Source organism: Bombus vosnesenskii, unplaced genomic scaffold (assembly GCF_011952255.1).
Source record: "Bombus vosnesenskii isolate JDL3184/JDL3185 unplaced genomic scaffold, Bvos_JDL3184-5_v1.1 scf7180000013293, whole genome shotgun sequence".
Lineage (NCBI taxonomy): Eukaryota > Metazoa > Arthropoda > Insecta > Hymenoptera > Apidae > Bombus > Bombus vosnesenskii.
This window is the reverse complement of record NW_022882944.1, coordinates 322,314-337,155: the sequence shown is the minus strand read 5'-3', so window position 1 is coordinate 337,155 and position 14,842 is coordinate 322,314. Positions and strand designations below refer to the sequence as shown.

At 27.9% G+C, this 14,842-nt stretch overlaps 4 protein-coding genes across 6 annotated transcripts; 3 read left to right on the top strand and 1 right to left on the bottom strand.

Annotated features, from left to right (window-relative positions):
* The first annotated feature begins 753 nt into the window (after nucleotides 1-753).
* LOC117232704 (WD repeat-containing and planar cell polarity effector protein fritz) lies at nucleotides 754-6,216 on the top strand. Its single transcript, XM_033492268.1, has 15 exons — nucleotides 754-1,189; nucleotides 1,379-1,508; nucleotides 1,597-1,774; nucleotides 1,854-2,047; nucleotides 2,161-2,261; nucleotides 2,396-2,510; nucleotides 2,574-2,783; nucleotides 2,871-3,034; nucleotides 3,125-3,232; nucleotides 3,298-3,506; nucleotides 3,583-3,706; nucleotides 3,773-3,942; nucleotides 4,012-5,711; nucleotides 5,788-5,920; nucleotides 5,990-6,216. Exons 1-15 carry the CDS (start codon nucleotides 1,107-1,109, stop codon nucleotides 6,073-6,075), a joined length of 3,705 nt encoding a protein of 1,234 aa, XP_033348159.1. The 5' UTR covers nucleotides 754-1,106; the 3' UTR covers nucleotides 6,076-6,216.
* Nucleotides 6,073-7,400, bottom strand: LOC117232706 (39S ribosomal protein L48, mitochondrial). The gene is made up of 4 exons (XM_033492270.1): nucleotides 7,103-7,400; nucleotides 6,945-7,022; nucleotides 6,716-6,849; nucleotides 6,073-6,634 (listed from the first exon to the last, which is right to left on the bottom strand). Exons 1-4 carry the CDS (start codon nucleotides 7,124-7,126, stop codon nucleotides 6,343-6,345), a joined length of 528 nt encoding a protein of 175 aa, XP_033348161.1. The 5' UTR covers nucleotides 7,127-7,400; the 3' UTR covers nucleotides 6,073-6,342.
* A 173-nt stretch (nucleotides 7,401-7,573) lies between these two features.
* LOC117232705 (conserved oligomeric Golgi complex subunit 8) lies at nucleotides 7,574-10,560 on the top strand. Its single transcript, XM_033492269.1, has 10 exons — nucleotides 7,574-7,882; nucleotides 8,008-8,079; nucleotides 8,150-8,274; nucleotides 8,355-8,630; nucleotides 8,695-8,908; nucleotides 8,977-9,137; nucleotides 9,205-9,480; nucleotides 9,657-9,845; nucleotides 9,930-10,085; nucleotides 10,167-10,560. The coding sequence occupies exons 1-10, from the start codon at nucleotides 7,828-7,830 to the stop codon at nucleotides 10,482-10,484; spliced, it is 1,842 nt and encodes a 613-aa protein (XP_033348160.1). The 5' UTR covers nucleotides 7,574-7,827; the 3' UTR covers nucleotides 10,485-10,560.
* Nucleotides 10,561-11,435: 875 nt separating this feature from the next.
* On the top strand, nucleotides 11,436-14,807 carry LOC117232722 (ATP-dependent RNA helicase DDX24). 3 transcript variants are annotated; one of them, XM_033492304.1, is made up of 10 exons: nucleotides 11,436-11,509; nucleotides 11,681-11,886; nucleotides 12,004-12,762; nucleotides 12,847-12,992; nucleotides 13,085-13,377; nucleotides 13,449-13,671; nucleotides 13,724-13,835; nucleotides 13,986-14,103; nucleotides 14,182-14,359; nucleotides 14,443-14,807. In XM_033492304.1, exons 2-10 carry the CDS (start codon nucleotides 11,701-11,703, stop codon nucleotides 14,738-14,740), a joined length of 2,313 nt encoding a protein of 770 aa, XP_033348195.1. In that variant the 5' UTR covers nucleotides 11,436-11,509; nucleotides 11,681-11,700; the 3' UTR covers nucleotides 14,741-14,807. The 3 variants fall into 3 exon arrangements, with proteins under 3 accessions (XP_033348195.1, XP_033348194.1, XP_033348196.1); XM_033492303.1 differs by having other exon boundaries at nucleotides 11,436-11,542; XM_033492305.1 differs by having other exon boundaries at nucleotides 11,473-11,542; nucleotides 13,599-13,671.
* Nucleotides 14,808-14,842: the final 35 nt, after the last annotated feature.

The window sequence follows — 14,842 nt, the reverse complement described above, 5'->3', positions numbered from 1 at the left end:
TGTTACGTGATATAGTAGCAACAAGTGTAATCATGTGTATACTATCCGTGTCGAATCGAAGTATTATTATTGGACATATGGTGTATTCTCACAATTTATTGGATAGATCATCGGTTTATCAGTTACGTCAGCAACACGAAACAGTACTACCTAATACATAATTCGATTCGTTTCCAAGCTCTAAACAAGGTGTAATTTAAACAATTATCATTAAAAATCGTGTTAAATATCGTTTCTTTGAAATTTATTTTATGTTCCTTTATTTTATGCTCCCTATTTTAAGTTCTAACTTCAAGAACGATAAGTTTATCAATCGACCGACGACGTAGGACGATGCGAGATTTACTTTTAGTTTCAAGTCTTAATTTTAAGACTCATAGTTAGATTGAAGCTTCATTTGTGAAATCGTATCGAATCTGGTGGAATAATTTTGACAATATGTAATGAAATAATGTTTCTTTTCTACTAAATATGATTTTATTCGTCAAAATAGTTTCTATTATGTTCAACAACTGTATTCTATAACAGAGCCTATTCGGAATCATCAATTATTTCATAATAAAAATAAATAAATAAATGTTCCGCAAGTATGGAATTTTTGTATTTTGTTATTTTTGTATTTCGTATACCTTATTTGTATTAATTCGCACTACTATAATGAATCGGTAATGTCGCATGTGGTACAGAAATGCTGAGAGGGTCACCTGACACATGCTGAATCGGTAACGTTGAGAATGATACTAAAATGGTAAACGGGCTCTAAAGTTCCCGACATAAAAGTGCATTAAGTTCATCCTATACATGGACTTATATTATAAGTCTATGATCCAATACTTGTGATACTTATGATTTATGAATGACATTGCAATTGCAGTCTAAGTGACATACCGGTAATACAGTATTCTATAACAAAATGGTGAAGAACAAGTTCCAGTAATAGTAAATAAAATAGTGTGCCTTTTGTGTTTATCATATATATTTGAATGAACTATATTTGATTCTAATGTAACACAACATAACCCTTTTAGACCCAACGTGACTTTGTTTATATACAGTTTGATATGAATATTCAATGCTTTTAGAGTAGTAGTGTTTTATGTTTTATAATGTTTACATTGTTGGGTGAAGTAAACTTATGGACTTTTGACGACAATATTAATATAAAGAGTACAGACTTTGGTGCATTTCGGTGAGACAAATTAATTCATTCGTATTATAAATTATACTAATAAAGAAACATGTTAATAAAACTGTGTACAAAATAGTAGTATAAAACATTTGCATTCTAAAATATTGTAATAGTTTTACAAATAAATAATTTTTTTATACAATACTTTTTATTATTATAACAAGAACAAATTTTATATTACTATTATAGATATCATGATAAACGTATTGATCATTTACACGAAGAAGCCAAAAAATCTTATTGCCAGAAACGAGGTATGATATATGTACCAACAAATAAAAAAGGAAATAAATTAAAAGATTCTATCAAATACTTAGAGGTAAACTTCTAATCAACTACTAAGAACAAATATAATTAGTTTTGCGTTCTATATATTAAATAATATAAGAACAATTATATCCTTATAGGAACAATTGAAGGATAATACAATTGTACATTGTCAGTGGTATGATGACTGTGTTTTACAATTAATGTTAAACAATGCTTTATTAATACAAATACAAGTTAATATTGCCACTGGTGATGTATGTAAAATAACTTTTGATAAGTATCTCATAGGAAAACTGTTGGAACATATATCAGATGGTAATTGTATACTTTTATATGATTTACATTTATATGTTTATTCAAAGAGTTGTAGACATTTTATTATTTATATTTATAGTGATAATCACAAAAAATTATATTCTTTGCATCTATAACGATAACCAAGTTTCTGTTGTACATTTTACAAGATCGAAAAGACATGTCTTCGATAAAATTAATAAACTTGAACCAAAATTATCTACGATTGATCTCTTTGGCCCTAATGGCCGCAGATTGGACAAAAAAGTACAAACCAATAAATGTGGTGATCTGGTAAATATATTTGTGAAAAATTTTATCGAATTAAGATCTTTTATCTTTATATTGTAACTAATAACTTCCCAGTTATCTTTTCTTGAATTTGTAATGAACGTTATAAATTATAGATTTTAATTTGGTGGAAATCTACTATAAATGAAGTTTATCCTTGGAGTCCTGCTGTAAAAGAACATGATCGTGCTAACATACATCTTTATCGTTTAATAGGGTATTCAAAAAGAGATTCTTCCTTGTTTTTAATTTTATTTGTTTTAATTCTGTCCTTTTATCTCTATCTACTGTTTAATAAAAATATTAATTTCTTTCAAATTTAATTTATAGATAATGTATTTTTATTTCCAGAGTAAAATTAGAATTAATTTGTTATATACGTAGTGAATTTGATCCCTTATGTATAATGTTTGATGCATGTAATGATAATATTATTCATTCTGTAGAACAAAAAGTTTCAAGAAAGGTAATAATATTGTGTCATTCATATCCTATAATGTTACAATGGATACAATTGAGTACTTTATAGGGCGAAGTAACTATAGAATGGCGTACATATGAAGTTTCTCAACAAGATAAACTTCAAAGAATAGCAATGGTTTCTGTATCATTACCTACACATACAAGTTGTGTAAAATTTTCACCAACTCAAGAATTATTGTTATTATGTTGTATAGATGGTTCTGTTATAATTTATGATCAGACTAGAGCTACTACTGCTAGCGTAAAAGCAGCTTTTGTAAGCTATGCATATATGTAAAGTGCAGTACTAAAACAATGATTTCTAAAATGCTCAAAATGATATATATATGTATATATATTTAAGATACCTACATTGGCATCGTGGCATAGTGATGGAATAATATTTGTTGTTGGAAATGATAAAGGTCAATTTCAACATTTTGACATTGCTTTATCCTGTATTAAAAGTCAAACATTGACCGAAGAAGCAGCACAAGCTAATATACTTGACTTATCTTCGTATTTCAGGTATTATTTTAACTTTACTTTCTTACCAAGATATAACAGCAGCACTTGCTACACATATAATACAATACAAAACATCTATTTATATTGTAGAATTCAACCAGCATTACTTCGCATGGAATGGAATAAAAAAACTGATTTAAATTGTTATATTAATTTACATAATCACGGAAATTCTTTATTATTGTTAATTTTTCAACGGTATATAAGCTCTTTTTATAATACAAGTAACAAGTAAAAATGGTATTAATATAGTAAATTTATAGAGGACCTCTTGGTGTTCTTAAAATGTTGGAAGGAAATTCTTTTACTGGTGATGTATTAGTCAAGAGATATTTATCTTTATCACAAGTTGAACAAGCAACTTCTTTACTATTAGCTATGAATTGGGATACTCATTCTCGTGCATGTATGCATGCATTAAATCAGATAGTAAATTATTTGTTTAAACTACCATTGACAACAGAACGGGAAAGTAAGATACACTTTTGTAGTTTAATTGCTTTGTAATGGATAATATAACATAAACATAATATAATTTGACTCTCTAGATCTTATACAAAATGCATTAGGCAGTTTTCATGTACCTATTAAACCAATAAGTCAAGCTATTGAAGAAGAATATGGAGACGAAATAAGAGATTTAACAAGACGTTTCTTCCATCACTTATTAAGGTATTACATATATTTACTTTTGAAAAACGTTTCTGTAACGCATAAAACTAATTCTAGATATTGTAGGTATCATATGTTTGAAAAGGCTTTTAGGCTTGCTATAGACTTGAATGACCATGATCTTTTTATGGATATACACTTTTATGCAATAGTCGTAAATGATACAGCAATGGCAACTGCTGCAAAAGAAAATGCTGAACGCATATTAAGTAGATCAAATAGTTGCAGTAGTTCACGTAAGAATAAATCAAATATCATGTTATACATTTTAGTTCAAGGAATATACCATAAAAAACAATTTTCAGATTCTACATGTTCTAGAGCATCCTGTTCATTGTGTTCTGATTCAATAAGTGATAAAGGAGAAGTATCTTATAGTGACGAAAGTGACAATTTTTCAAAGGAGAATCAAACTGACATAAAATCGAAATGTCACAATTATAAGAAAGAGTCTAGCAACCAAATTCCACCCTTACCAGTTCTCCATCCACATACTCTTCATAAAAATTTATTATCTACTTCATTTACCGACATATCACCTAGTGAAAAAACTGACTGTAATCTAGAAACAAAATCTTTCAGTATATCTAATAATACTCTTACCACAACCTCCTTCCATCATTCATCTCACCTTTCACTTCCAAATACATTTTTTACATCAACATCATTCAACAAACCACTGTATAAAATTCATGCACATCCAACATCAGTATCTACAATGTCTTCTACCAGCAATTCGCAATCTTTAAATAACATTTCTGATGATTTAATGACAACTTCATTTGGGAGTCTGTCTTTAAATGAAAGAAAAACAGGAATGTCTAATCGAGTTAATGAGAACTCTGTAGATACCACACTGAAGAAGGTCCTACGTGGTGAAATGCAGTTGCCTCTTGATAATATACCTAATGATACAATAACAACGAATCTAGTACAAGAAAATAGTTTTATGTCTACTCCTTTTAACAGTCTGACACATGAATCAGTTACATCAGATGTTTCTTCTAATCTATTAAAATCTTCATTAGATAACATAGATAATAATATTATGTCTACATCATTTAGTACACTTGGTACAGATATTTCAAATCCATATGATAAATCTTTTAATGATTTAGTAACTACTAAATCTGACTCAAATACTGTTTCATCTCCTTTAAAAAATATTAAGCCATCTGTTACAATCAGTAATTTTGTATCTAAAACGCTTTCTGATTCTGTTGTAACAAATAAATTAACATGCAATTTACATAACAATCATAGTAATCTTGCATCTACTTCATTTAATTTTCTTGAAAATCAAGTAAAAGATTCATGCAATGGCAGTTCAAATAATTTTAATAATGATGATAATCCTAGTATTATGAAATTACAGCAACCTTTCCTGGGAAAAAAACAAGTAGATTTCAATATTCCACCACCCCCTTCTTTAACAAATTCATTTGCGAATTATTTTCAAAGTCTTCCAAAAAAAAATCTTCCTTTATCTAGAAGTACATCAGGATTAGCTGATATTGATGAATCGATTAAAAAAGTTTCATCTATTAGAACAAGAAACGTCAACTCGTATTTACTACAAAGACAAAATTCTGCATCCAATATTTTACAAGATCAACCTAAATATACCAATATTAAATCTAGGTACAGATTTAATTATGACTTTGATTGCATTTCACTTCATGGAAGTTGTGATAACATTGATATGCATTCCTCTACTAATAATACGAGACTAGGTAATTCACAATTTTCTTCTACTTATGGTGCACAAAACAGATTTGATAGACATTCAAAATTAGTATCATCACAAAACAGTACAAATACTAATATTAGTAAAGAATCTAAGATATCTTCCAACATTCCACCTCTACCTATCATATCACCATCTACTTCTAGTTCTACGTCCTGTTCTTCTTTTCCTATCTTCACAGATACAACATTAACAACAAATGAAAAACCAAAGGTTAAATTTTCAGATACTGTTACACATATTTTAGTACCTGGTACAGTAAGTATATAAGCATAAGTAAAGTATTAAAGATATCAAAAATATGTGGTATTCACTTTTTTTATTATATTTCTAGGGTCAATCACATAAACAAAAACGTTCCACAATTACTCAAGTACATTTAACTGATCCTAAACGGGAGTTAGCAGAAAGTCTTCCATTGTGCCTTGGAAATGAAGATTATCTTAAAGATTTTCAACCACTACCAAGTAAGTGATATAGTTTAATAATTATAATAATATGTAATATGTTCAAATATGTAATATTATATTTTATAGAAGAAACTATTAATGACAAAGAAAAGGAATCTTCAAGACAAGAAGAAGGTTCAAAAATAAAAGTTGTACACTTTGGACTATTATAAAAAGAAGATTTCAATTTAAATACGAAGATATATATATGTATATATATTTTCTATACTTACATATATATAAAACTTGAATAAGCACATGTATACTTTTATATTGTACATAATTTTTACACAATAAAAGTTATTTTCAAATTACATAACTGAATTATTTATTTATTGCTATATGAATTATAAAACTTCCTTCAATATTTTTTCCAGTTACAACACAAAACTAATTTTTTATTGTTATATAAATTAATAATTTTTTAGTAATTATTACTCTTATTTTCCTCTATTTTCAATTAATTCATCTAACTCTTTCTTGGTATCAATCAACTCCCTATTTGGTATAAAACGTTTCCTTTCTAATGATGGATCATATTTATCAACATGTAATGTAACACCTTCCGGTAAAGTTGCTTCTAATATTCTAATAAGAATAGGATATTTTATAGATGACACATTTGATATTTGTATATCTCTCTCATAAATTTTTAAATCATATTCAGCATCGACTACAGTACCTCCTTTCTTATATCTTTTTACCTTATATTCTCTATGTGGTAAAGGAAAGCTATGAAAACAGAACACATCATTATGATATAGTATAATACCAAATAATTCTTTATACTAAAAAATATGACTATAATATTACCTTTGATCAATAGTAAAATTAAATACACTTGCTACTTTATGAACAAAGCTTTGATAACTCTCAAGTACAGGATAATTGTATCCTCTAATTTGTATATTTAAAACAGGACAAATTGGTATCTCATATTCTTTTTGCTATAATAGTACAAATAAATTAAATATTAAACATAATCATAGTACAAATTTAATATAAAGTATAATTTGATAAATATAAACTATTCATAGATAACCTTTAAATACGGCGGTTCATATATACTATATAATCTCACTGTCTCGTTAAATAAAGGACGTCGACAGTATGCTGTAACCTGTATAATTTGGTTAAATAATTATTTTTACAAATACGGTAGATTTATATAACCTCATTTTGAGTGAAAAAGATGTTTACCTGTTTGAGAACATTTAATATCATTTTGTATTAAATGAAAGAATGATTGAAAGTTACTGTGTAATGTTTCAGTATAAATAATTTTAGTTATAACCTCTTATTTTAATTATTTTAATTGTATCATAGCTAATAACTAGATAATATCAGATGTTACATGTATGAAATAACAGGTAATAATCACATGTCCACAATAGTATGTCTATGGTACTATTACACTATTGTATGATATACATACTTAAGAAAAATTATTTTATATTAAAATATCTTATAAAATCCATTAAAATTGTCGTTTATTATTGAAAAGCATAAAAAATAAACAGTAACATAGGTACATAATCATTAAATTTTATCGAAACTCTTTATAAAATTTCTATTTTAATATAGCTATTTCAATTTATTTTAACTCTCTGTTTTTTAATATATTTTATTTATACATTCTTATTTCTTGATTGAATTATTTTTGTTACAATTTAGTTTTTCATGCAGTTGAAACTAATACATTAAACAGTAGTCCAGTCAAGAATTAAATTCATTGGATCTTCCTTGTGGGACCTGTATACTATTCATTGAACGAACAGCCAATAATTGTACTGTTACAATCGAGGTATTCTGTCAAGATACGAAACGATATCCTAAACGTGTAACCTATAGATATATATACAATATGCAGTACGTAATAATAGTTTAAGTATTTCAGTCGTACGTACAAATTATTTAAATAAACAATGGATATCGAAACTGAAAATGTAATAAATCTCGTATTTCCAAGTGGCATACCAGGTAACTTATCTTTATTTCTACAGCAGAAACAAACTCACTTCTCAATATTGATATATCGCATTTAAACTACCTGTTTGAAGTAAATCTTTTTAGTTATAATTATACATTGTTATACATTCTTACAGAATTATGGAAGGAGAATCCAGATTTTTACCAATACTTATCAAAACTTGGTGGTTACGATGTTGATCAGCTCAGTAAGGCAATTTTTTCTAATATGTAATTCTTTAATTTAAAACAGATTATAAAGTATCTATTTCTTTTTAGATAAAGAGCCTGGTCATTTGAATGATGAGAAAACTTCAGTATTGCAAACTACACAAGAGTTGGTGTTCGCAAATTATAAGACATTTATTCAGACAGCAGAAAGTTCTAGAGAAATATTTAAACAAGTAATAATGTTCCAAACTTTAGTAATTTTTATAGTTTCATTGGTCTATCCATTAATAAAAATATATTATTTAATTTTAAGTTTAATGAGACTGAAAATCGACTTGATGGACTTGTACAAGAGATACCTAAATTTGTGGGAAAGTGCCAATCATTTTGTGATATATCAAAAGACATAAATACACATAGAAGAATAAACAGTTTAACACTAACAAGAAATGCAGAATTACTTGAAGTACTTGAAATGCCTCAGTTAATGGAATCTTGTTTAAGGAGTAATCAATATAATGAAGCATTAGAATTATCTCAATATGCACGTCAGTTAGGAACTAAACATGGAGATATTCCAATTATATCGGTATAATTTAACATACTTACAGAATGTAACAAAATATATTCCAAGTTGTTTATTAATAATTTAGTCCATAGTGACAGAAATTGAAAACAGTTGGTCTGGCATGGTGGGACAAGTTGTTGGTTCATTAAGAGGTGATTTACCACTCGCCAGATGTCTACAACTTGTTGGATTATTACGATCAATGGATGCTTTTACAGAACCTGAATTACGTATTAAATTTCTACAAGCACGTGATAGCTGGCTTCAAAGTCTTTTGAATGCTATTCCCAAAGAAGACCGTAGGTTGATTTCGTATAAAACATTATATCAAATAGATAATTTAATAATGTATATTATTTCCATTTAGCTAATCTTCATATCACAAAAACTATAGAATTATCCAGAATACATTTATTCAATATAATAACACAATATAAAGCTATGTTTAATGATGATGAACTAATAACACCAGGAAGAGATATAACTGTAAACGAGTGTGCTATATTTTATCATTGGGTTGAAGAAAAGGTATATTGGATATTTATGTATTCTTTGACAATATATCTTCAATACAATATAATTAATTTTTTTCTAGATATCCCAATTTTTAATGACTTTAGAACAAGATTTACCTGGTGTGACATCAATAGATTCTATTTTGGGTCAATGTACATATTTTGGTTTATCATTTGGTAGAGTAGGTGCTGATTTTACAGGCCGAATGTCTGATATATTTGTACACGTTATTGGGGAAAAATTTGAGTCTAGTATTCGCAAAACAACAAAAAAGTTTGAGAGTGATATGGAATCATTTACCTTAATTAATAAAATACAAAAGGCTACTATTAAAATAACTACTACAATTAAATCAGTAAGTAATTGTCTTTTTATTATACAGAGTATCACCGAATTGGTGGTACAAGCCAAAAGGAGGAAAATCTATATGAAAAAATAAGTCAGTGACACTCCATATTCTCTTCAATTAATGAAATGGATCTATGTTTCAAATTTACACTTTATAATACAAATGAAAACCATATTTTGCAGGAGAATCCACCAGAACAATTGGTTGAATTTTATCCATTAGCTGAATATTGTAATGGACTTATATCAGCTTTTAATGAAATACGACTTTGTCCACCAGTAGCACTTTCTGTTTTTTGTACAAAGATTTTACAAGAGTCTTTACATAATGTAGCAAAGTCAATATTACTTTTTTATAAACAAGAACAACAGGTAAATTAATATTTTTAACTTGTATCTTACCAATTGTTTAAAATTAAATAGATATATATCTAATACAATTCATATTTTTTTCAGGCTTTTGCAGCTTCAGAAAGGGAGAATATGCTCAAATTTATAGAATGTTTGAGTGAACAATTGGTTCCTTATGTACAGTACTGCATTCATGTTATTTTTCCACCAAATCAAAGTGCAATTCATTTAGGCATTTCAGAAAATTTGTTACAAGCAGAGGTAAGAAAATGTACAAAATTATTTTTAAATGAATCACATAGTAGCACTATATATATAACAAATAATCTGCATTTTTTGTAGGGAATAACATACTTAAACAGAGACGTTATTTTGGAACCTTTGGCTCCTTTATTACCAATTTCGAAAAATCTGCCAGTGTCTGATGTACAATCACTACTGATACAAAGAACTTCCTCAGAAATATCGTCATTACCCGAAACTGCAGAAATAGATAGAACTGTTTCACAAATGGAGAAATTAAAAATGTCACAGTCACATTTATTTCTAGAACAGAAAACTGTATCTACTGATTCACAAGAAAGAAATACACATTTAATTGAAGATGGTAACATTCTTACAAATAATTCAACTGGTAATGGTGAAAATCAAAATAGATAATTGTAAATTTTTATGTTTCATTGCATATTATTGTATACAAAAATATTGTAAATAAAAAAATACTTTTTTAGATTAACTGTATGAATGTAAAAATAATTTCCTGTTGTGGTAAATGTTGTGTATTCTATAGAATTGAAATTTTTATATCCAAATTATAACATTGCGAAAATAATATTTTACAAAGTATTTATGACATATCAATTTTTATTTATATATTAAACATATATCTATATCATATATTGTATAGAAAACACGAAACTCCTTTAGAATTATTCTTTTTATCTATCACGTATCTGTCAAAATTATGTCATAACAATCTTCAGAAATTAAATTAATATAATATTATCTAATACATCTTGTTTAATAGTTTTTATTTTTCTAATAGTAATTTTTCTAAAAGTAATTTTTCAGATTCTTCATTTCTTTTTCTTCTACATCCATTAAAAACGTAAGCAATTTACTTTTTTTTTTAATAGTCTTCAGACATTTCATTAATATAACCTTCGAAATTTTTGTAATAACATTGTAAATAAATTTGTAACCTTTTTATCTCCTCTTTTTCCTGTAAATGTCTTTCTGGTAATGCTTTCAAACGCATTCTTAACATATGACAGTCTCGTTTTGCTTTGGTATATAGATATTGTATTCTTTCTGCAGATGTGTACGCCTAAAAACATTTTACTTTATACTTATTGGAGTTCTACAATTAATTTGTTAGTTACATGACTAATTATGTCAAGTTATATATTGTTTTAAAATATTTAAATATTTTATTAATATTAAATACTGATTTCTTAACTATGACACGATGTGACGACTGACGGTCCAGCCGCAGGAATGAGCAATGAGCGGACGGCCCAGGACGGATATAGTAGTTGGCTTATGAAACAGATGCTTACGTGCGCCGCGCCCTCTTCTGACTGCAGGATGCAAGCTCTATTACTCTGTTACCCTTTCTGTTGTCTGCCGCCAGAAGTGATCAGCTAGAACCAGTATCCAGAATAGAGAACGAGCATTATACACATGTATGTATGTACCTATATACATAGTATCAGATAGTATGTACTGTATACATATATGTATATAGTATTGTTGTGTCTAGTGAGTTAAACACTCGACTCTCCACGTGTTTTATGGTTATGTACATTTAAGAATAGTATTGCTACCATTCATTAATTATTATTTATTAATTATAGAGAGCGTTAGTGTCATAGCTATGCCAAAAAAGAGACACGATAATTTAAGTGGGTGGAAACCACTGAAATTGGAAGGTTCTATATTTGCTGGTAATGTTGAAGATTTGATTGGCATTGAGGAACTAACTGATTACAAATTAACAAAAGAAAATAACAAGACAAAGATTTTAATCCACAATGTGGAAACTAGTAGCAAAGAAGTTAAGGTAAATTATAAATTATATTTTCCAATAATATTGCCATTTTAAACTAATATAATAATACTTATTATCATTAAGAGCGAAACTTTGGTATATTTCTGTATTTTATTATTTATTCTCTAGGTATCACCAAAGCGTAAACATTCCCATGTATGGGTCGAAAATGACATAGATGCAAATGAACCATTATTAAAAAAAGCTAAGAAGACAAAATCTCCAGAAAAGAAGTTAGAAGGAAGAAATGCTAAAAAGATACCAAAATGTCTGTCTTCAAAAAATGGTTTAGATATTGGTCCTAATAATAACAATCAATTTTCTAATGATTGCAATAAGGATAAAAATGACGTATATGACATTGATGCCCAACGATGGTATATGTTAGGTGTACCCACTCCTGTAATAAAGGCATTAAAAGACCAACAATTTCATGAACCAACTCCTATTCAAGCATTAACTTTGCCACCAGCAATATTGGGACATAGAGATATACTAGGTGCAGCTGAAACAGGCAGTGGAAAAACATTGGCATTTGGAATTCCAATTATAAATGGTATTTTGGAATTAAAAAATAAGCAATCCCAACAATCAGACATGGAATTCGGGAAAGAAATAACTGGAATTACTAAGAACAAAGGCTGGATTTGTTCTGAAAATAAAATGGTGGAAAATGATAATAGCTCATCTGAATCTGATTATGAAGAACATATTGAAGGTCTTAATAAAAATGGTATAGGTTGTGTACGTGTAATTAATAATGTAAAAATGAGCAAAACACAGAATTATACGAAGCCATTGTATGCATTAATATTGACACCAACTCGTGAATTAGCTATTCAAATTAAGGATCACCTAACTAAAGCAGTCAAATATACAGACATTAAAGTAACTGTTTTGATAAGTACTATTAATTAGTAAGTCTTGAGAATTGTTTAAATACTCATTATATTAAGTACTGATATTATTTAGGTAGCTGTGGTATTAGGAGGAATGGCTGCAGTTAAACAAGAAAGAATATTAAGTAAAGGACCTGAGATTGTAATTGCAACACCTGGTAGATTATGGGAATTGATACAACAAGGTAATCCACATCTTAGTAAAGTGGATTCCATTAAGTAAGTTTTTTCCTCTTTATTAAATAGCTTCATAATTATCTGCAATGTTATGAAAATAATGTTACTTTATACATATTATGCAATAAAAATAGGTATTTGGCTATTGACGAAACAGATAGAATGTTAGAGAAGGGACATTTCCAAGAATTGCAGCAACTATTGGAAAAAATAAATATGAATGAAAAAAAAATGGAAGAAAGGCAAACATTTGTATTTTCTGCTACATTAACTATGGTGCATGATATACCAGAGTATTTAGAAAAGAAAAAAAGGAAGCATACTAAAAGCAAGATACAAAAGCTTACACCTGCTCAAAAATTACAAAAGATTATGGAACTAGTAGGAATAAAGAATCCAAAAATTATTGATGTTACAAAAAAATCAGGTTGCAAACTTTTTTGTTATGTATTTGAAAGATAATGAATTTAGCATAATATAACTAAAATTATTCACCAGGTACTGCAACTAATTTGACAGAATGTAGAATAGCATGTACAATAGATCATAAAGATTACTATCTTTATTACTTCCTAAAAAGATACACTGGTAGAACATTGGTATTCTGTAATAGTATTGGTTGTGTAAAACGCTTAGCTACTCTTTTAGGGATACTTGATTGTAAACCTTTACCATTACACGCAAGTATGCAGCAAAGACAGCGATTAAAAAATTTAGAAAGGTAAATTTTCTTTAATACACATACAACTTCGAGATACATAATAAGGAATTAGATTTCAGGCTGATGAAAATGGATTGTTAATAGCTACTGATGTAGCTGCAAGAGGTTTGGATATTCCAAATGTTGAGCATGTAATACATTATCAAGTTCCTAGAACAAGTGAGGTATGTGTCAATGGATATAAAGTAAATTAGCGTTAGTTAAACGCAACATTAGGCGTAATATAGATAAAATAATCGCTTGCATCACATTATAATATGTCTGATTAAAATACAAGTTTTTCTCTTAATTTTGTACTTGTAATTATTATTTAGAGTTATGTACACAGAAGTGGAAGAACAGCAAGAGCACAAAAAGATGGTATAACAGTTCTTATGATGGAACCATCTGAAAAGGAATATTATAGCAAATTGTGTAAAACACTTGGTCGTAGTAAGTGAATAAACTAAACAATGATATACTGTTTGATAATTTGAACTTTTAATATGAATACAATCTTTTTATATCTAGCGGAAGATTTACCTATGTTTCCTGTAGTAGATAGATTGCTAATTGCAACTAAAGAGAGAGTTGAGATTGCCCGAGAAATTGATAAGTTGGAATTAAAATGTCGTAGAGATAATTCAAAAAAAGGTTGGTTACGTAAAGCAGTTGAAGAAATGGATTTGGTTTTAGAGGAGGACGAAGAGTAAGATATAATTTAGTTAAAAGCATCAATAATGATTGTTACTATATGTTTTATTCTATGACAAAAACGATCTTATTTCTCAGAAATTTAGCAGCGGAAATGGAAGAAACGGCAACCCTAAAGTATCAGTTAAAAAAAAAGAAGCATCAATTGGCATCGCTTATGTCGAAAGTGCTATTTCCAAAAGGATTTTCTGGAAAGTATCCTGATGTTAATATTGAGTATAAATTAAATGATGACAATCAGAAAGCCATTGATGTAATGAAAAAGGTTATAGAAGAAATTCCAAAGAAGAAGAAAGAAAGAAATAAAAAGCCTCATATAAAAAGAAGTTCTTTTAAAACCAAGATTCTAAGAAAAAAAAATAGAAATAAAGTATAATATGAATTATTTTATTAAAATAAAAGGGAATGAATTGTAAATAAAGATGTCATACACTTTTCTCATATATTTGTTTTATTTTGTACATCTTATCTTTCTTGC